Source organism: Anolis sagrei, chromosome 12, assembly GCF_037176765.1.
Source record: "Anolis sagrei isolate rAnoSag1 chromosome 12, rAnoSag1.mat, whole genome shotgun sequence".
NCBI lineage: Eukaryota > Metazoa > Chordata > Lepidosauria > Squamata > Dactyloidae > Anolis > Anolis sagrei.
In genome coordinates, this window is record NC_090032.1 from 5,191,956 (window position 1) to 5,214,597 (window position 22,642).

General features: G+C 45.8%; 2 protein-coding genes across 3 annotated transcripts in view; both read left to right on the top strand.

Moving 5' to 3' along the window:
• Positions 1-18,549, top strand: part of PRUNE1 (prune exopolyphosphatase 1) — a 33,579-nt gene extending 15,030 nt beyond the window's left edge. Inside the window, exons 7-9 of one of the 2 annotated variants that reach the window (XR_010910375.1) lie at positions 837-995; positions 15,317-17,608; positions 17,641-18,549. Coding sequence is in view for 1 of the 2 variants with exons in the window: in XM_060758047.2 (XP_060614030.2) it covers positions 837-995; positions 15,317-15,787 (630 nt within the window). In the remaining variant the exon portion in view is untranslated. Of the gene's footprint in view, positions 1-836; positions 996-15,316 lie in introns of both variants that reach the window. The other variant, XM_060758047.2, reaches the window with a different exon arrangement.
• MLLT11 (MLLT11 transcription factor 7 cofactor) overlaps positions 1-22,642 on the top strand; it is an 80,009-nt gene that overhangs the window by 3,114 nt on the left and 54,253 nt on the right. The gene's annotated exons all lie outside the window — the stretch shown is intronic.

Sequence of the window (22,642 nt, forward strand, 5' to 3'; positions counted from 1 at the left end):
CCCCTTTCTGTGTATATGTGTTGTGTGTGTGTATATATGCATATATGTGTGTGTGTGTATTTGTGTATGTGTGTTTGTGTATATATGTGGTTTTGTGCATGCGTTTTTTGGCTTTTTAAGTCTCTTCTGTTGTGTTTTTCAATGTTTTCATGAGTGATGGTGACTCTTTGGCCTGAGAGGTGTCTTGTGTCCAAATTTGGTGTCAATTTGTTCAGTTTTATAGTGTCTTGATGTATTGTTTATTGCTTGCTGTTTAATATTGCTATAACGGTTTTTCATTTGCTTTAGGTTTTGTATTGTTATGTTGTGTATTGAGGCCTTGGCCTTTGTAAGCCGCATCGAGTACTTCGGGAGATGCTAGCGGGGTACAAATAAAGATAATAATAATAATAATAATAATAATAATAATAATAATAATAATTCGTTCAGTGGTTCTGGAGTTATGTTAATCCCACAAACGAACATTACATTTTTATTTCTATAGATTATTATTATTATTAACTTTATTTCTATCCTACCTTTATCCCCATAGGAACTCAAGGTGGCTAACAAATTTAGCACACCTAATAAACTCAAAGTGTCTAACAAATGTATCACACCATCCAAAAGCTTCAGAGAGCTTCTGTTCAACCATTTCAAAGCTCCCTGGTTGAGCGGTGGTGGCATGATCGTCAGCATAGATGAAACTCTCTATCGCTTCTGGCAGTGACTGGCCATTTAAAATAAAAGCTGTTGTGGGTTGAAGCAATAGTTAAAATACAATTAAAATTACATTTATGTATGAATGTGTGTGGGTTGCTCCTGCTAATTTCTCATGCCCCGATTTCTCCATGCAGGTCTTCCTGGACCGTCCTGGATTAGAAGAAGAACTTCACAGCTTCTGCCAAGAGAAAGGCTACGACCTGCTGGTGGCCATGACCATCTCCTTCAACGAGTCCAATGAGCCGTTCAGGCAGATCGCTGTGTATAGCACTTGCGCGGATCTCCGAGAAGCAGTGAGTTTTTTCCTGATATAGCACGAGAATAGAGTGACTTGTTGACGTGTGATTTGATCTTGGATCTGGCTTATAGGCTGCATAATTTCCCCTCTTTAAGACATCAATCGTGTGATGCGGCAGCAGAAAGAGCCAATGCGATTCTAGGCTGCATCCATAGGAGGATAGTGTCTAGGTTAGTGTTTCTCAACCTGGGGGTCACAAGGGGGATAATAATAATAATAATAATAATAATAATACTTTATTTGTACCCCGCTACCATCTCCCCAAGGGACTCGGTACAGCTTACATGAGGCCAAGCCCAAAAATACATCAATAAACAAAAGCAATAACAAAACAATCAATACAAAACAAGAAAAAAATATACAATAAGCAATAAACAATAACAATAAAAATAACATACAGCATTAAAAAACCTATGACCGGATGTCAGAGGGATCACCAAAAACCATCAGAAAACACAGTATCGGTATTTTCTTTTGGTCATGGGGGTTCTATGTGAGAACTATAAATCCCAGCAACTACACCTCCCAAATGCCAAGGTCTATTTCCCCCCAAATTCACCAATGTCCACATTTGGACGTACTGGGTATATGTGCCAAGTTTGGTCCAAATCCATCATTGTTTGAGTCCACAGTGCTCTCTGGATGTAGGTGAACTACAACTCCCAAACTCAAGGTCAGTGCTCCCCAGTATTTTCTGTTGGTTGTGGCAGTTCTGTATGCCAAGTTTGGTTCAATTCCATCGTGGAGTCCAGAATGCTCTTTGATTGTAGGTGAACTATAAGTCCCAGCAGCTACAACTCCCAAATGCCAAAGTCTATTTTTCCCAAAATTCACCAGTGTCCACATTTGGGCATATTGAGTATACATGCCAAGTTTGGTCCAAATCCATCATTGTTTGAGTCCACGGTGCTCTCTGGGTGTAGGTGAACTACAACTACCAAACTCAAGGTCAATGCTCACTAGTATTTTCTGTTGGTCATGGCAGTTCTGTATGCCAAGTTTGGTTCAGTTCCATTGTTGGTGGAGTCCGGAATGCTCTTTGATTGTAGGTGAACTATAAATCCCAGCAACCCTTCAACTCTAGGATACTATTATAATTGTTATTGTCATCATCATTTCCTTCTCTGGAGTTGGATGGACATCTGTTGGGAGGGCTTTCATGGTGTCTCCTTGCCTGTCAGAAGGGGGTTGAACTGTTTGGCCTTTGAGGTCTCCTCCAACTGTAGGATTCTATCATTATTGTTATTGTTGTCATCATTTCCTTCTCTGGAGTTGGATGGACATCTGTCGGGAGGGCTTTGATGGTGTCTCCTTGCCTGTCAGAAGGGGGTTGAACTGTTTGGCCTTTGAGGTCTCCTCCAACTGTAGGATTCTATCATTATTGTTATTGTTGTCATCATTTCCTTCTCTGGAGTTGGATGGACATCTGTCGGGAGGGCTTTGATGGTGTCTCCTTGCCTGTCAGAAGGGGGTTGGACTGGATGGCCTTTGAGGTCTCCTCCAACTCTAGGATCCTTTTATTATTGTTATTGTCGTCATCATTTCCTTCTCTGGAGTTGGATGGACATCTGCTATGAGGGCTTTGATAGTGTCTCCTTGCCTGTCCGAAGGGGGTTGAACTGGTTGGCCCTTGAGGTCTCCTCCGACTCTAGTATTCTATTATTATTGGTGGTGGTGATGGTGTTGTTGGTGTTTCCATTGTTTCCGTCTCTGGAGGTTTTTAAGCAGAGGCTGGATGGCCATCTGCTGGGAGGGCTTTGATTGTGCCTTCCTGCTTGGCAGAAGGGAGTTGGACTGGATGGCCCTTGAGGTCAACTCTAAGATTCTGTCATTATTGTTATTGTCGTTATCATTTCCTTCTCTGGAGTTGGATGGACATCTGTTGGGAGGGCTTTGATTGTGTCTCCTTGCCTGTCAAAAGTGGGTTGGACTGAATGGCCCTTGAGGTCTCCTCCAACTCTAATATTCTATTATTATTGGTGGTGGTGGTGATGGTGTTGTTGGTGTTTCCATCGTTTCTGTCTCTGGAGGTTCTGAAGCAGAGGCTGGATGGTCATCTGTTGGGAGGGATTTGATAGTGTCCTACTGCCTGTCAGAAGGGGGTTGAACTGGTTGGCCCTTGAGATCTCCTCTAACTATAGGATTCTATGATTATTGTTATTGTCGTCATCATTTCCTTCTCTGAAGTTGGATGGACATCTGTCGGGAGGGCTTTGATAGTGTCTCCTTGCCTGTCAGAAGGGGGTCGGACTGGGCGACCCTTGAGGTCTTCTCCAAGTCCAGGATTCTATCATAATTGTTATTGTCATCATAATTTCCTTCTCTGGAGTTGGATGGACATCTGTTGGGAGGGCTTTGTTGGTGTCTCCCTGCCTGTCACAAGTGGCTTGAACTGGTTGGCCTTTGAGATCTCCTCCAACTTTAGGATCCTATTATAATTGTTATTGTCATCATCATTTCCAGTTTTGGAGTTGGATGGACATCTGTTGGGAGGGTTTTGATTTTGTCTCCTTGCCTGGCAGAAGAGGGTTGGACTGGATGGCCCTTGAGGTCTCCTCCAACTCTAGGATTCTATTATTATTATTGGTGGTGGTGGTGATGGTGTTGTTGGTGTTTCCATCGTTTCTGTCACTGGAGGTTTTGAAGCAGAGGCTGGATGGCCATCTGCTGGGAGGGCTTTGATGGTGTCCTCCTGCCTGTCAGAAGGGGGTTGAACTGGTTGGCCCTTGAGGTCAACTCTAGGATTCTATCATTATTGTTATTGTCGCCATCATTTCCTTCTCTGGAGTTGGATGGACATCTGTTGGGAGGGCTTTGATGGTGTCTCCCTACCTGTCAGAAGGGGGTTGAACTGGTTGGCCCTTGAGGTCTCCTCCAACTTTAGGATTCTATTGTTGTTGGTGGTGGTGGTAGTGGTGATGTCATTGTTTCCTTCTCTGGAGGGCTTTAAACAGAGGCTGAATGACCAACTGCTGAGAGGGCTTTGATGGTGCCTTCCTGCTTGGCAGAAGGGGATTGGACGAGATGGCTCTTGAGATCTCCTCCAACTCTATTATTCTGTTGTTATTGTTATTGTTGTCATTATTTCCTTCTCTGAAAGTTTTTAGAGTTGGAGAGACATCTGTTCAGAGGGCTTTGATGGTGTCGCCTGTCAGAAGGGGATTGGACTGCATGGCCCTTAAGGTCTCCTCCAACTTTAGGATTCTATCATAATTGTTATCATCATCATCATCATCATCATCATCATTTCCTTCTCTGAAGGCTTTTAGAGTTGGGTGGTCATCTGTTGGGAAGGCTTTGATGGTGTCTCCCTGCCTGTCAGAAGGGGTTGGACTGGATGGCCCTTGAGGTCAACTGTAGGATTCTATTATAATTGTTATTGTCATCATTTCCTTCTCTGGAGTTGGATGGACATCTGTTGGGAGGGCTTTGATGGTGTTTCCCTGCCTGTCAGAAGGGGTTGGACTGGATGGCCCTTGAAGTCTCCTCCAACTCTAGGACTGTATTGTTGTGGTTGTTTGTGGTGATGGTGGTGGTAGTGGTGGTGTTGTCATTGTTTGCTTCTCTGCAGGTCTTTAAACAGATGGCCATCTGCTGGGAGGGCTTTGATGGTGCCTTCCTGCTTGGCAGAAGGGAGTTGGACTGGATGGCCCTTGAGGTCTCCTCCAAGTCTAGGATTCTATCATCATTTCCTTCTCTGGAGTTGGATGGCCATCTGTCGGGAGGGCTTTGATGGTGTCTCCTTGTCTGTCAGAAGGGGGTTGGACTGGTTGGCCCTTGAGGTCTCCTTCAACTCTAGGATTCTATTATAATTGTTATTGTCATCATTTCCTTCTGTGGAGTTGGATGGATATCTGTTGGGAGGGCTTTGATGATGTCTCCTTGTCTGTGTGAAGGGGGTTGGGACTGGATGGCCCTTGAGGTCTCCTCCAACTCTAGGATTCTATCATTATTGTTATTGTCATCATCATTTCCTTCTCTGGTGTTGGATGGACATCTATTGGGAGGGCTTAGATGGTGTCTCCTTGCCTGTCAGAAGGGGGTTGGACTGTTTGGCCCTTGAGGTCTCCTTCAACTCTAGGATTCTATTATAATTGTTATTGTCATTATCATCTCCTTGTCTGGAGGTTTTTAGAGTTGGATGGACGTCTGTTCAGAGGGCTTTGATGGTGTCGCCTGTCAGAAGGGGATTGGACTGCATGGCTCTTAAGATCTCCTCCAACTTTAGGATTCTATCATAATTGTTATCATCATCATCATCATCATTTCCTTCTCTGAAGGCTTTTAGAGTTGGGTGGACATCTGTTGGGAAGGCTTTGATGGTGTCTCCCTGCCTGTCAGAAGGGGGTTAGACTGGATGGCCCTTGAGGTCAACTCTAGGATTCTATTATAATTGTTATTGTCATCATTTCCTTCTCTGGAGTTGGATGGACATCTGTCGGGAGGGCTTTGATGGTGTCTCCTTGCCTGTCAGAAGAGGGTTGGGACTAGATAGTCCTCGAGGGTTTCTTTCAGCTCTAGGATTCTATTATTATTGGTGGTGGTGGTGGTGATGGTGTTGTTGGTATTTCCATTGTTTCTGTCTCTGGAGGTTTTTAAGCAGAGGCTGGATGGCCATCTGTTGGGAGAGCTTTGATGGTGTCTCCCTGCCTGTCAGAAGTGGCTTGAACTGGTTGGCCTTTGAGGTCTCCTCCAAGTCTAGGATTCTATCATCATTTCCTTCTCTGGAGTTGGATGGCCATCTGTCGGGAGGGCTTTGATGGTGTCTTCCTGCCTGTCACAAGTGGGTCGGACTGGATGGCCTTTGAGGTCTCCTCCAACTTTAGTATTCCATATTATTGGTGGTGGTGGTGGTGGTGATGGTTGCGTTGGTGTTTCCATTGTTTCTGTCTCTGGAGGTTTTTAAGCAGAGGCTGGATGGCCATCTGCTGGGAGAGCTTTGATGGTGTCCTCCTGCCTGTCCGAAGGGGGTTTCTTTCAGCTCTCGGATTCCGTAGCTGGCGGCTTGTGTGGGGAAGTAGTGTCCAGAGAGCTTGGTGTTTGTGTGCGCTCCACCCTTGCTTGTGCCGCTGCTAGAAGGAGCTTCGTCGTGGCCGATTTGCCCAGCCAGGCGAAATATTGACGCAGGCGCCCCTGCCCCAGCCGCCCGTCCGTCCACCCATCGTCACTCATTAACCACGGCCAAAGGTTTCGGCGAGGAGGAGATCCGGCAGGCAGCTAAGCCGCCTTGGGGAGGGAGGGGACCGCGGCACAGCCGGGACAACGAAGGAGAGGTAAGCCTTTTGCACATTTCCCCCTCTCCGTTCAGTCCTTGCGCTGTCATCCAGGCAGAGAGGTGTATAGATATATCTATATATACGGAGTCCATTTTCTATCTCCTTTCCGTTCCGTTTGTCCCTTTATGCGCTCCTTTTTGCAATGTCTGCAAAGCAACCGCGACGCTTTCATTCCAGCGGGGCGTGTTTCTCAAAAACTACGGCTTCTGACTTTTGGAAACCCAAACCATTCCCAGAGTCCGGCTTCTGGTCCCCAAAATCGGAAAAGCCAGGGACGGGGCTTGCGGACGACGCCAGGATGATGATAGCAATGGAAACGGGTGCTCTTCCTGCATTCGTTCAGGTTCCCCGCCTTGTCCATCTAGTTCTCTTCCTCCTTATCTCACTTGACAGCCATGATTGGGCTTTCCATCATGTATGTGAAGACCGTGACAATGACGGCACCGTTGTCATTGCTGGGGACAACCTTACCGTGTGGTTTTCCCTGCTCTTTGGGTTTTGACTGTAAGGATCAATGTGCTTTTTCATAGGTTCAGAAAAATAGAAACATCTTTATTTATCCTATGCCCAGAACTCAAGTAAAAGTGCTAATAATAATAATAATAATAATAATAATAATAATAATAATAATATTTTTCGTGTCAGGAGCGACCTGAGAAACTGCAAGTCGCTTTTGGTGTGAGAAAATTGGCCGTCTGCAAGGACATTGCCCAGGAAACGCCCAGATGATGTTGATGTTTTTATCATCCTTGTGGGAGGCTTTTCTCATGTTCCCACATGAGGAGCTGGAGCTGATAGAGGGAGCTCATCCGCCTCTCCCCGGATTCGAACCAGCGACCTGTCGGTCTTCAGTCCTGCCGGCACAAGGGTTTAACCCACTGTGCCACCGGGGGCTCCGAATAATAATAATAATAATAATAAACATTATTTGCCGATACATCACACAGTCCTAGACACTTGGGAAGTGTCCGACGTGTGATCCACTACAACAACCAGCAGAGTGTCTACTGTAGACTCATATTGTTGTGTTTCAAATAATAATAATAATAATAATAATAATAATAATAATAATAATAATAATAGAAAATACATCACACAGTCCTAGACACTTGGGAAGTGTCCGACGTGTGATCGAATACAACAGCCAGCAGAGTGTCTGCTGTGACTCATCTTGTTGTGTTTCTAATAATAATAATGATAATAATAATAATAATAATAATATAATTATAATGATGATGATGATGATAATAATAATAATAATAATAATAATAATTTAAGAATCGAACTGCAATGACTCTGGCATAAGCCAGTCAAGGTGGTCCCAGTGGTGATTGGCACACTGGGTGCGGTGCCTAAAGACCTTGGCCTGCACTTAAACACAATGGGCGCTGACAAAATTACCATCTGCCACCTGCAGAAGGCCACCTTACTGGGATCGAGAGTGTCTGCTGTGGACTCACCTTGTTGTGTTTCAAATAATAATAATAATAATAATAATAATACATCACACAGTCCTAGACACTTGGGAAGTGTCCAACGTGTGATCCAATCCAACAGCCAGCAGAGTGTCTGCTGTGGACTCATCTTGTTGTGTTAATAATAATAATAATAATAATAATAATAATAATAATAATAATAGAAAATACATCACACAGTCCTAGACACTTGGGAAGTGTCCGACGTGTGATCCACTACAACAGCGAGCAGAGTGTCTGCTGTGGACTCATCTTGTTGTGTTTCTAATATTAATATTAATAATTATTATTATTATTATTATTAATATTATTTAATAAATAATATAATGATGATGATGATGATGATGATGATGATAATTAAAAAACCGAACTGCAAAGACACTGGCACAAGCCAGTCAAGGTGGTCCCAGTGGTGATCGGCACACTAGGTGCAGTGCTTCAAGACCTTGGCCTGCACTTAAATACAATCGGCACTGACAAGATTACCATCTCCCAGCTGCAAAAGGCCACCTTACTGGGATCTGCATGCGTTATTCGCCGATACATCACACAGTCCTAGACACTTGGGAAGTGTCTGATGTGTGATCCAATACAACAGCCAGCAGAGTGTCTGCTGTGGACTCACCTTGCTGCGTTTCAAATAATAATAATAATAATAATAATAATAATAATAATAAACATTATTTACCAATACATCACACAGTCCTACACACTTGGGAAGTGTCCGATGTGTGGTCCACTACAACAACCAGAAAGAGTGTCTGCTGTGGACTCATCTTGTTGTGTTTCTAATAATAATAATAATAATAATAAACATTATTTACCGATACATCACACGGTCCTAGACACTTGGGAAGTGTCCGACATGTGATCCAATACAACAGCCAGCAGAGTGTCTGCTGTGGACTCATCTTGTTGTGTTTCTTCTTCTTCTTCTTCTTCTTCTTCTTCTTCTTCTTATTATTATTATTATTATTATTATTATTATTATTTTTATTATTTGCCAATACATCACACAGTCCTAGACACTTGGGAAGTGTCCGACTCATCTTGTTGTGTTTCTAATAATAATAATATTAATAATAATAATAATAATAATAATAATAATAATAAACATTATCCGCCGATACATCACATAGTCCTAGACACTTGGGAGTGTCTGCTGTGGACTCATCTTGTTGTGTTTCTAATAATAAACATTATTCACCGATACATCACACAGTCCTAGACACTTTGAAACACAACAAGATGAGTCCACAGCCGACACTCTGCTGGCTGTTGTATTGGATCACATGTCAGACCCTTCCCAAGGGTCTAGGACTGTGCGATGTATTTATTTATTATTATTATTATTATTATTATTATTATTATTATTATTATTGGAAACACAACAAGATGAGTCCACAGTAGACAATATCACTCTGCTGGCTGTTGCATTGGATCACATGTCAGACACTTCGCAAGTGTCTAGGACTGTGTGATGTATCAGCAAATAATGTTTATTATTATTATTATTATTATTATTATTATTATTAGAAACACAACAAGATGAGTCCACAGCAAACAAGATCGCTCTGCTGGCTGTTGTATTGGATCACACGTCGGACACTTCCCAAGTGTCTAGGACTGTGTGATGTATTGGCGAATAATGCGTGCAGATCCCAGTAAGGTGGCCTTTTGCAGCTGGCAGATAGTCATTTTGTCAGTGCCGATTGTGTTTAAGTGCAGGCCAAGGTCTTGAGGCACTGCACCCAGTGTGCCGATCACCACTGGGACCACTTTTACTGGCTTGTGCCAGAGTCTTTGCAGTTAGATCTTTAAATCCTCACATCGTTTTCCAGTTGTTGTCGTCATTGTTATTATTATTATTTTGTGGTTGGTCTAGAATAGGGGTGTTCTATTTCCAATGGGAATGATTTTGGAATAGAGAGAGGGAACCAACTTCATGGGCTTGCCTTCCCCCTTTTGCTCTCCTGCCGACACTTGCTTCCCTGCTGAATACCAATGAGGACATTCCATTGGGCTTTATTTTTAGCCAAACGGGAGTAAGAGTCAGCTCACTCTCACCTCTAGTGAAGCCTTGTTTTGGAGCTTTGCCAGCACCCGAAAAGCTTCACACTGCCGACCGAAGCCAACACAGTCCCATTCGTGGCATGCGGTTGTGTCCACGGTTTCTCCAGTTGCATTTTAGTTGCAATATGAGTCTTAGTTGCTCCCTCGATGTGAATTCAAGACACATGGAGGTCTTTCCGTGGAATATTCAGGGTCCGTGGGAACAGGGCTTTCTCAGTGGTGGCTCCATGTTAAAGACAGCTGCTTAGGATACCTATCAGACCATTACGATGCAGAAGTCTATATAAATAAAAACGTAATGTCAGTTTGTGGGATTAACAGAACTCAAAAACCACTGGACGAATTGACACCAAATTTGGACACAAGGCACCTAACAACCCAATGTATGTCCTTCACTCAAAAAAAATGATTTTGTCATTTGGGAGTTGTAGTTGCTGGGATTTATAGTTCACCTACAATCAAAGAGCATTCTGAACCCCACTAACGATGGAATTGAAACAAACTTGGCACACAGGTCTCCCATGACCAGCAGAAAATACTGGAAGTGTTTGGTGGATATTGACCTTCAGTTTGGGAGTTGTAGTTCACCTACATCCAGAGAGCACTGTGGACTCAAACAATGATGGATCTGGACCAAACTCTACACCAATACTCGATATGCCCGAATGTGAACACAGGTAAAATAGAATCTTGACATTTGGGTGTTGTCGTTGCTGGGATTTGTAGTTCACCTACAATCACAGAGCATTCTGAACCCCCATGTGGGCCACAGCAACGCATGGCAGGGGACGGCTAGTAGGTTATATATTCTTAATTGATTCCGCCCCCCCCCCCCAAATGGAACACCTTCGTAAATCCTCAACTGATGGCACTACTCTATGTGGCAGGAACTGGCTTGTTCAGTAGACTCTCCTCTACAGTTCCATTTCGGTGGGAAGCTTTAGCATTGAACGGTTGTGTTGTTAAAGTGCGAGGTATGGAACCCTGCGTAGATGGTCGGTCAATGTGACAGATTGATTCAGGACAATGGTCGTATCATTCAGAGAAAAATTTGAAGATAATCAGCATTTCACAAGAACGTGTGGGTCACATTATTGTTTTGCTTGGCTATCGGAAGATCTGTGCACGATGGGTATCAAGGATGCTGACGCCTGAAATGAAAGCGCACAGACTTCTTCTATGACGGCTTCAAAAAACTTGCTCATCGTTGGCAGAAATGTATCCAATTGTCCGGTGATTATGAGTGGGTCACATTATTGCTTTGCTTGGCTATCGGAAGATCTGTGCACAATGGGTACTCAGGACGCTGACGCCTGAAATGAAAGCGCACAGACTTCTTCTGTGACGGCTTCAGAAAACTTGTTCATTGTTGGCAGAAATGTATCCAATAGTCTGGTGATTATGTCTGGGTCACATTATCACATTGCTTGGCTATCGGAAGATCTGTGCACGATGGGCACCCAGGACGCTGATGCCTGAAATGAAAGCACACAGACTTCTTCTGTGACGGCTTCAGAAAACTTGTTCATCGTTGGCGGAAATGTATCCAATTGTCTGGTGATTATGTGTGGGTCACATTATTGCTTTGCTTGGCTATCAGAAGATCTGTGCATAATGGGTACCCAGGAGGCTGACGCCTGAAATGAAAGTGCACAGAGTTCTTCCATGATGGCTTCAGAAAACTTGTTCATCGTTGGCAGAAATGTATCCAATTGTCTGGTGATTATATGTGCTTGGCTATCGGAAGATATGTGCACGATGGGTACCTAGGATGCTGATTCCTGGAATGAAAGCGCACAGACTTCTTCCGTGACGGCTTCAGAAACTTGTTCATCATACATCAAATGTGTCCAATTCTCTGTTGATTATGTGTGGGTCACATTATTGCTTCAGAAGACTGGTTCATTGTTAGCAGAAATGTATCCAATTGTCTGGTGATTATGTGTGGGGTCACATTATTGCTTTGCTTGGCTATCGGAAGATCTGTGCATGATGGGTACCCAGGATGCTGATGCCTGGAATGAAAGCGCACAGATTTCTTCCATGAGGGCTTCAGAAAACTTGTTCATCGTTGGCAGAAATGTATCCAATTGTCTGGTGATTATGTGTGGGTCACATTATTGCTTCGCTTGGCTATCAGAAGATCTGTGCATGATGGATACCCAGGACGCTGACGCCTGAAATGAAAGCTCACAGATTTCTTCTGTGACGGCTTCAGAAAACTTGTTCATTGTTGGCAGAAATGTATCCAATTGTCTGGTGATTATGTGTGGGTCACATTATTGCTTTGCTTGGCTATTGGAAGATCTACGCACTATGGGTACCCAGGATGTTGACGCTTGAAATGGTGCATCATCCTAGTAGTTGTATTTCAAATTTTACTCCTTTCTGTTGGTGTCTTTGCTTCTTTCAGTGAGAAAGGGAAGACCACCAACGTCTGGGGACTGAGTCATTGGCCATAGGGCTTTGGAAGCCTCCCTCCCCACAGGCAACTGACTTCCGTGTTTTAGAGAAGGCTCAATAGAGTGGAAAGTAAATGAGCGGCAGGAGCCGGTGGTGTGAAAGACAACTTGGCAGGGAACACTGTGTTCTCGCCTCTCTCCGAGGGCAGCCTTTGCCATGTAAATGGGGGCGGACGGTTCCCCTCTGATCCAGGAGGGTGGCAGTGGGAAGGGGAGAGGGAAAGGGGCACAAAAGACCCTTTCTTGCCTAGGCTTTGAGGGAGAGGAAAGTCAGGGCATCGCCTTCCCGGCTTTCATCTATATAAATAAAAATGCAGTGTTCGTTTGTGGGATTAACAGAACTCAAAAACCACTGGACAAAATGATGTGAAATTCAGACACTACACCCCTAACAGACCAATGAGTGACCATCACCCATCCGCCCCCCCCCCCAAAAAAAACAGTGGAAAGGACTTAAAACCCCAAAAAGATAAAAGACAATACAGAAAAAAGGGAAGAAAGAGGGAGGGAAGGGAGGGGAGAAAGAAAGAAGGAAGCATGGAAGCAAAGAGCAAAGGAAGGAAGAAAAGAGATAGAAAAGAAAAAAAGGAGAGAAAGAGGAAAAGAAAAGGGGGAGGGAAAGAAAGAGAAGGAAGGAAGGAGAGAAGGGGGGAAAAGTAAGGAAGGAAAAAGAGAGCGAAGGAAAGACAGAAGGAAGATAGAAGCAAAAAGCAAAGGAAGGAAGGAAACAGGTAGAGAAGGAAAGAGAAAGAGGAAAAGAAAAAAGGGGGAAGGAATGAGATAGAGAAGGAAGGAAGGGGAGAAGGAAAGAAAAAGGAAGGAAGGAAAGAGGGAGCGAAAGAAGAAAGGAGAGAAAGGGAAGGAAAAGGAAAAGGGGGGAAGGAAAGAAAGAGGTAGAGAAGGAACGAAGGAGAGAAAGAGGAAAAGAAAAAGGGGAAGGAAAGAGATAGAGAAGGAAGGAAGGGGAGAAGGAAAGAAAAAAGTAAGGAAGGAAAGAGGGAGCGAAGGAAGAAGAGAAAGAGAGAAAGAGGAAGGGAAGAAAAGACAGAAGGAAGGATGAAGCAAAAAGCAAAGGAAGGAAGGAAAGAGATAGAAAAGAAAAAAAGGAGAGAAAGAGGAAAAGAAAAGGGGGAGGGAAAGAAAGAGAAGGAAGGAAGGAGAGAAGGGGAAAAAAGTAAGGAAGGAAAGAGGGAGCGAAGGAAAGACAGAAGGAAGATAGAAGCAAAAAAGCAAAGGAAGGAAGGAAACAGGTAGAGAAGGAAAGAGAAAGAGGAAAAGAAAAAAGGGGGAAGGAATGAGATAGAGAAGGAAGGAAGGAAGGGGAGAAGGAAAGAAAAAGGAAGGAAGGAAAGAGGGAGCGAAGGAAGAAAGGAGAGAAAGGAAAGGAAAAGAAAAGGGGGGAAGGAAGGAAAGAGGTAGAGAAGGAACGAAGGAGAGAAGGAAAGAAAAAAGTAAGGAAGGAAAGAGGGAGCGAAGGAAGAAGAGAAAGAAAGAGAGAAAGAGGGAGGGAAGAAAAGACAGAAGGAAGGATAGAAGCAAAGGAAGGAAGGAAAGACGTAGAGGAGGAAAAGAAAAAGGGGAAAGGAAAGAGAGAAGAAAGGAAGGAAAGAAAAAAGTAAGGAAGGAAAGAGGGAGCAAAGGAAGAAGAGAAAGAAAGAGGGAGGGAAGAAAAGACAGAAGGAAGCAAAAAGCAAAGGAAGGAAGGAAAGAGGTAGAGAAGGAAAGAGAAAGAGGAAAGGAAAAAGGGGGAAGGAAAGGGAGAAGGAAGGAAGGAGAGAAGGAAAGAAAAAAAGGTAGGAAAAAGGGAGCAAAGGAAGAAAGGAGGGAAAGAGGGAGGGAAGGAAAGACAGAAGGAAGGGTGGAAGCAAAAAGCAAAGGAAGTAAGGAAATAGAGAAGGAAAGAGGAAAAGAAAAGGAGGAAGGAAAGAGATAAAGAAGGAGGAAGGAGAGAAGGAAAGAAAAAAGTAAGGAAGGAAAGAAAGAGGGAGCGAAGGAATGATTTGAGTCGCCCTCCTCTGGACACATTCCAGCTTGTCAATATCCCTCTTCAATTGTGGTGCCCAGAATTGGACACAATATTCCAGGTGTGGTCTAACCAAGGCAGAATAAAGCATGGGTAGCATGACTTCCCGGGATCTAGACACTATAGAGGCCCAAATCCCGTTGGTTTTTTTAGCTGCAGCATCACATTGTTGGCTCATGTTTAGCTTGTTGTCCACGAGGACTCCAAGATCTTTTTCACACGTACTGCTCTTGAGCCAGGAGTTGTAGACCATCATGTCTCCTCTCAGACTTCTTTTCTGAAGGGTAAACATGCCCAGCTCTTTAAGCCGCTCCTCATAGGGCTTGTTATCCAAACCCTTGATCCTTGGAGTCACCCTCCCCTGGTCACATTCCAGCTTGTCAACATCTCTCTTCAATTGTGGTGCCCAGAGTTGGACACAGTATTCCAGGTGTGGTCTAACCAAGGCAGAATAGAGCATGGGGAGCATGACTTCCCTGGATCTAGACACTAGACTCCTATTGATGCAGTCCTTCTCTTCGTTCTAGACACTATAGAGGCCCAAATCCCGTTGGCTTTTTTAGCTGCAGCATCACATTGTTGGCTCATGTTTAACATGTTGTCCACAAGGACTCCAAGATCTTTTTCACACGTACTGCTCTCGAGCCAGGAGTTGTAGGACATCATGTCTCCTCTCAGCCTTCTTTTCTGAAGGGTAAACATGCCCAGCTCTTTAAGCCGCTCCTCATAGGGCTTGTTCTCCAGACCCTTGATCATTTTAGTCACCCTCCAGCTTATCAACATCTCTCTGCAATAGTGGTGCCCAGAGTTGGACACAGTATTCCAGGTGTTGTCTAACCAAGGCAGAATAGAGCATGGAGAGCATGACTTCTCGGGATCTAGACACTATAGAGGCCCAAATCCCGTTGGCTTTTTTTGCCGCTGCATCACATGAATTTCAAAATGGTGTGGAAATGTCCTTGGAAGGCTCACATGGCTAATAAACCTTTTTTTGTGTGTGTCTTCAGGTGTGCCAAGCATTGGAGCGCTCCACTGATCCTTCCCTCCACCTTTCGCCGCTCGAGAGCCGCTATTCCACCCTCCGCGCCTACCATCAGGGCACCGTCACCGCCTCGCGCAAGAAGGTCCTCCCCATCGTGAAGGGCTTCCTAAAAGTTTGGGAAGGAAGCCATTGCGCCGCCATGCAGCCCGCGGCCGCCAGCCCATGCCCCCCGCCCAGAGTGGAAACTAAAGGGGCCGAAGGACGGTGCCCGGAGCCCGACGGCAGAGCCGCGAAGGACCCCGCCAAGCCGCACCGCTTGGGGGACGACCTGGTGGACGACGACACCGTCCTGCCTCCGACCCCTATGAACAGCCTGGTGGACGAGTGCCCCCTCGACCGGGGGCTCCCCAAACTCTCGTCGGAGGCCCTCTTTGAGCGGTTCGACCGCCTCACGGCAACGCGTGGCATCCCGGAGGAAAGCTCCGAAAAGAAGTGACGTCGAGGACGAAAATTCCGGGAAACCTGCGGGTTAAGGAAAAATGAATCCCGCGGTACCTTTCTTGACACAATTTCCTAACGTTTCGAGAATGGATTCAGAGTCGAGAGACAAGAATTAGCAATGGACTCCATGAGGACTGCAGTCTCTTCCCTGGCAAGTTGGGTATAGAGCACGAAAATATGTCTTGCCACCCACAGCGAATAGCAGAGGGAATGTTTTTTTTTTGAATGGCAGTGACTGTTGCGCTTACTAGGCATGGTTAGGTACCGTCGGAATCTTTGTCATTCGGAATAGAGTCGGAAAAAATTACCTTTTTGAAGCGATTTTGAAGTTTTTAGGAAAACCAGAAGTCCCTTTACCCTTCCGAAGCTTTTTCCGCCATTTTTGTTACGACTCATGACGTGAGTCGGAAATGATTCAGCTTTCCCCCGCTTCTGGTCCCTGGCCTCGGCTCAAGCCAGAGAAGCCAGTTTTAAACCAGAGAAGGAAGGAATTAGAAAAGTCACAGAGATGCTTGCTGCCTCTGAAAATGTTTCAAACCTGCATTGTGCTCCTTGTGGACCCACAAGTGAAGACTGTCGTATCTATTTCACAGAATTGTTCTGGACGTGCATTTCTGGGGATCCATGTGTAGCCATTCACAATTTATATTGTAGCTGTTACATATTCCTGGCATTACCCGGTGTTGGGACTCCTGCCCGCCTGCTTTCTACTTTCTCCAGCTCTGATAGAACCTACTTTCTCCCTTATCTGGCTCTGAGAGGGCCTGCTTTCTCCAGCTTTGAGAGGACCTCCCTCCTCTGACTCTGAGAACAGTTGTGAGAAGATCTACATTCTTCTTTCTCCAGATCTGAGAGGACCTCCTTCTGCTGACTCTGAGAAGATTCCCCTTTCCCAAGCTATGAGACTTGCATTCTCCTTTCTCCAGCTCTGAAAGGACGTCCCTCCTGAGAAGACCTATTTTCTCCATCTATGAGAAGACCTACATTCTCCTTTCTCCAAATCTGAGAGGACTTCCTTCTGCTGACTCTGAGAAGACCACCTTTCCCCAGCTATGAGAAGACCTACATTCTCCTTTCTCCAGCTCTGAAAGGACCTCCCTCCTCTGGCTCTGAGAAGACCTATGAAAAGACCTACATTCTCCCTTCTCTGATTGTGAGAGGCCCTCCTTCTGCTGACTCTGAGAAGACCTATGGAAAGAAGACCTACATTCTCCTTTCTCCAGATCTGAGAGGACCTCCTTCTGCTGACTCTGAGAAGACCTATGGAAAGAAGACCTACATTCTCCTTTCTCCAGCTCTGAGAGGATGTCCCTCATTTGGCTCAGAGAAGACCTATTTTCTCCATCTATGAGAAGACCTGCATTCTTCTTTCTCCAGATATGAGAAGACCTACATTCTCCTTTCTCCAGATCTGAGAGGACCTCCTTCTGCCGACTCTGAGAAGACCTATGGAAAGAAGACCTACATTCTCCTTTCTCCAGCTCTGAGAGGATGTCCCTCCTTTGGCTCCGAGAAGACCTATTTTCTCCATCTATGAGAAGACCTGCATTCTTCTTTCTCCAGCTATGAGAAGACCTCCCTCCTCTGGCTGTGAGAAGACCTATGAAAAAAATCTACATTTTCCTTTTTCCGACTGTGAGAGGACCTCCCTCCTCTGGCTCTGAGAAGACCTATGAAAAGAAGACTTACATTCTCCTTCTCATAGCTGGAGGACCTATTTCCTCCAGCTATGAGAAGCCCTGCATTTTCCTTTCTTCAGCTCTGAGAGGACCTATTTTCTCCAGCTCTGAGAAGACCTGCATTCTCCTTTCTCCAGGTATGAGAAGACCGACATTCTCCTTTCTCCAGCTCTGAGAGGACCTATTTCCTCCAGCTCTGAGAAGCCCTGTATTTTCCTTTCTCCAGCTCTGGGAGGACCTATTTTCTCCAGCTCCGAGAAGACCTGCATTCTCCTTTCTCCAGCTCTGAGAGGACCTATTTCGTCCAGCTCTGAGAAGCTCTGTATTTTCCTTTCTCCAGCTCTGGGAGGACCTATTTCCTCCAGCTATGAGAAGCTCCGCATTCTCCTTTCTCCAGCTCTGAGAGGACCTATTTCCTCCAGCTATGGGAAGCCCTGCATTCTCCTTTCTCCAGCTCTGAAAGGACCTATTTCCTCCAGCTCTGAGAAGACCTACATTCTCCTTTCTCCAGCTCTGAAAGGACCCATTTCCTCCAGCTCTGAGAAGCCCTGCATTCTCCTTTCTCCAGCTCTGAGAGGACCTATTTTCTCCAGCTATGAGAAGACCTACATTGTCATTTCTCCAGATCTGAGGTATTTCCTTCCACTAACTCTGAGAAGACCCTGTTTCCCCAGCTATGAGAAGACCTTCTCCTTTCTCCAGCTCTGAGAGGACCTATTTCCTCCAGTTCTGAGAAGCCCTGCCTTCTCCTTTCTCCAGCTCTGAGAAGACCTGCTGTTTCCCTTCTCTGGCTCTGAGAAGGCCTACTCCCCCAATGTGGTTCTTTCCTTCCTTTCCCCCTTCCCCTCGTGCACATCGCAGTGACATCACAGAGGGCCACTTCACCTCGCAACAGCCTTTGTGGTACCGGCATCCGTCCTTTGACTTTGATCTAGATAGATAGAAGGTGAGGGCGAACCCAGCCTTCTCTCGCGTGTTTGTGGAATCTGGTTTCCGGTGTGGTTCAAGGCGTGCTCGCGTATATCTGCTAGAGAAAGTGAATAAAAAATATTCCTATTTCGCAGAGATTTTGAAAACATTCCAGTGTCAATCCCTCAATCAGGTTGTGTCTTTTCCTTGTCTAGAAACATTTGCATATTCAAATCGACCCAAACATCTCGTCGTCGTATATCAGACGGCTGTGCATACATTCCCCGCACCTAGAAATCACACCGGTTTCAAACCGGACATGCTAGCTTTCTGCATGCGAGATTGGCCCTCTCGGTCTGTAAATATTTTGATGTGTTCGTCAAGTTTTTTCCAACTCAGCGGCGCTTTGGCCGAGATTATCTGGGTTCGAGGACTCCATTATTTCTCCCCCTATTTGCTTTCTCCATTGGGCTCGTGCGTCTGTTTATTTTACGTCTCCTGGCAGCCCGGCGGAAAATTAAATGTTTAACTTTGCACAGCTGAAAGGAAGGCGGACGAGTAACAAGGACCAAATAGCCGAGCTGTTGAGCAACGCCGGCAGCTTGGTTCCTGCAAAGAAACTCCTCTGAATTTGGACAAAGATGGCAAAAGCACTCAGCTCATGCTCAGAGGCCCTTGGTGCTTTTGTTGCCATCCTGTCTTCTGGAGTTTCAGCACTCACTCCCCATTTGGTGTCATTTGCAAACTTGATCCTCATTGCCTTTAAACTAGTGCAGCGGTTCTCAACCTGGGGGTCGCGACCCCCAGGGGGGTCGTTGCGCCATTTTCGGGGGGTCGCGAAGCTGCCTTGGTTGGCCCCGCCCCCTCCAAAATGGCTTCTTCCGCATGGCTTTGCGGCTCGGGAAGCTTTTTCTGCCCAGCCCCCGGACCACCAGTGAAAATACGGTCCACGGCCTCACTATTACTACACCCTTTCCTTGAAACCACGTGGCAACGAGAGCGACTGTTCTCACAAAACCGTCTTGTCGTGCTGCGGCAACAGGGATGTCGGGAGCAGAGAGGCTGCATACCCACGAAAGATTGCTACTACCACATCAGCTCTAGATTATTAAATATGGTTTTCTGTGAGCGAGCAGATGGCAACCACTGGGTGGCATATGTTTTGTATCAGAAACTAGAGCTGATGTGGTCTATCCAATGCAGTTTTCTGAATCAGCACCACAAATAACCAAACCAAATCTAAAGTTGAGCAAAAACTGATTCGTAACCCTTTCGATACTAATGTTGGAGAGTGGTCCCTGGTACAGTGGTCCCTGATCAAGTGGTCCCGGGTCAAGGTGGTCCCTGGTCAAGGTGATCCTTATTCAAGTAGTCTCTTTTCATGTGGTCCCTGGTCAAAGTGGTCCCTGTTCAAGTGGTCCCTGTTCAAGTGGTCCCTGGGCAAAGCAGTCCCTGGGCAAAGTGGTTCCTGGTAAAAGTGGTCCCTGGTCAAGGGGATCCCTGGTCAAAGTGGTCCCTGTCCAAGTTGTCCCTTGTCAAAGTGGTTCCTTTTCAAGTGGTCCCTAGTCAAAATGGTTCCTAGTCAAAGTGATCCTTGTTCAAGTGGTCCCTTGTCAAGGTGGCCCCTGTTCACGTGGTTCCTGGTCAAAGTGGTCCCTGTTCAAGTGGTCCCTGGTCAAAATGGTCCCTAGTCAAAGTGATCCTTGTTCAAGTGGTCCCTTGTCAAGGTGGTCCCTGTTCACGTAGTCCCTGTTCAAGTGGTTCCTTGTCAAGGTGGTCCCTGTTCAAGTGGCCCCTATTCAAGGTGGTCCCTGTTCAAGTGGTCCCCAGGCAAAGCGGTCCCTGGGCAAAGTAGTCCCTGAGCAAAGTGGTCCCTAGTCAAGTGGTCCCTGGTCAAAGTGGTTCCTGTTCAAGTGGTCCCTGGTCAAAATGGTCCCTAGTCAAAGTGATCCTTGTTAAAGTGATCCCTTGTCAAGGTGTCCCTGTTCAAGTAGCCCCTGTTCAAGTGGTTCCTGTGCAAAGTGGTCCCTGTTCAAGTGGTCCCTTGTCAAGGTGGTCCCTGTTCAAGTGGCCCCTATTCAAATGGTTCCTGGGCAAAGTGGTCCCTGTTCAAATGGTCCCTGGTCAAGATGGCCCTAGGTACAGTGGTTCCTGTTCAAGTGGTCCCTGGTCAACGTGGTCCCTAGTCAAGTGGTTCCTGGTCAACGTGGTCCCTAGTCAAGTGGTTCCTGGTCAACGTGGACCCAAGTCAAGTGGCTCTTTTCAAGTGGTCCCTAGTCAAGTGGTCCCTGATCAAAGTGTTTCCTGTTGAAGTGGTCCCTGGGCAAAGTGGTCCCTGGTCAAAGTGGTTCCTGTTCAAGTGGTCCCTGGTCAAAATGGTCCCTAGTCAAAGTGATCCTTGTTAAAGTGGTCCCTTGTCAAGGTTGTCCCTGTTCAAGTAGCCCCTGTTCAAGTGGTTCCTGCGCAAAGTGGTCCCTGTTCAAGTGGTCCCTTGTCAAGGTGGTCCCTGTTCAAGTGGCCCCTATTCACGTGGTCCCTGGTCAACGTGGTCCCTAGTCAAGTGGTTCCTGGTCAACATGGACCCTAGTCAAGTGGCTCTTTTAAAGTGGTCCCTAGTCAAGTGGTCCCTGATCAAAGTGGTTCCTGTTCAAGTGGTCCCTGGTCAAAGTGGTTCCTGTTCAAGTGGTCCCTGGTCAAAATGGTCCCTAAGTCAAAGTGATCCTTGTTAAAGTGGTCCCTTGTCAATGTTGTCCCTGTTCAAGTAGCCACTGTTCAACTGTGATCTCTGTTCAAGTTAGTCTCTTTTCGAGTGGTCCCTGGTCAAGTGGTCCCTGGCCAAAAAAAGGTTGGGAACCCCTGCTTTAAACCTTCCTCCATCCAAGCCATTGATAAAAGAAGTCCAACAGCACTGAAGGATAACAATATCGAGGATAGCTTTGACGGTGTGGTGAATGAATTAGAACCAGACATCCTGAGGAGTGAGGTTGAATGGGCCTTAAGAAGCATTGCTAACAACAAGGCAGCAGGAGACGACGGGATCCCAGCTGAACTGTTTAAAATCTTAAAAGATGATGCTGTCAAGGTGATGCATGCCATATGCCAGCAAATATGGAAAACACAAGAATGGCCATCAGACTGGAAAAAATCAACTTACATCCCCATACCAAAAAAGGGAAATGCGAAAGACTGCTCCAACTTCCGTACAGTGGCCCTTATTTCTCATGCCAGCAAGGTAATGCTCAAGATCCTGCAAGGAAGACTCCAGCAATACATGGAGCGAGAGTTGCCAGATGTTCAAGCTGGGTTTAGAAAAGGCAGAGGAACGAGAGACCAGATTGCCAATATCCGCTGGATAATGGAGAAAGGCAGGGAGTTTCAGAAAAACATCTACTTCTGCTTCATTGACTATTCTAAAGCCTTTGACTGTGTGGATCATAATAAATTGTGGCAAGTTCTTAGTGGGATGGGCATCCCAAGCCACCTTGTCTCTCTCCTGAGGAATCTGTACAAGGACCAAGTAGCAACAGTAAGAACTGACCACGGAACAACAGACGGGTTCAAGATTGGGAAAGGCGTACGGCAAGGCTGCATCCTCTCACCCAACCTTTTTAACTTGTATGCAGAACACATCATGCGATGTGCGGGGCTGGATGAATGCAAAGCTGGGGTGAAAATTGCTGGAAGAAACATTAACAACCTCAGATATGCAGATGACACCACTCTGATGGCCGAAAGCGAGGAGGAGCTGAGGAGCCTTCTAATCAAGGTGAAAGAAGAAAGCGCAAAAGCCGGGTTGCAGCTGAACGTCAAAAAAACCAAGATTATGGCAACAAGAATGATTGACAACTGGAAAATAGAGGGAGAAAATGTGGAGGCCGTGACAGACTTTGTATTTCTAGGCGCAAAGATCACTGCAGATGCAGACTGTGGCCAGGAAATCAGAAGACGCTTACTTCTTGGGAGGAGAGCAATGTCCAGTCTCGATAAAATAGTAAAGAGTAGAGACATCAGACTGGCAACAAAGATCCGCCTAGTCCAAGCCATGGTATTCCCTGTAGTAACCTACGGATGTGAGAGCTGGACCATAGGGAAGGCTGAGCGAAGGAAGGTCGATGCTTTTGAGCTGTGGTGCTGGAGGAAAGTGCTGAGAGTGCCTTGGACTGCAAGAAGATCCAACCAGTCCATCCTCCAGGAAATAAAGCCTGGCTGCTCACTGGAAGGAAGGATGCTAGAGACAAAGTTGAAGTACTTTGGCCACATCA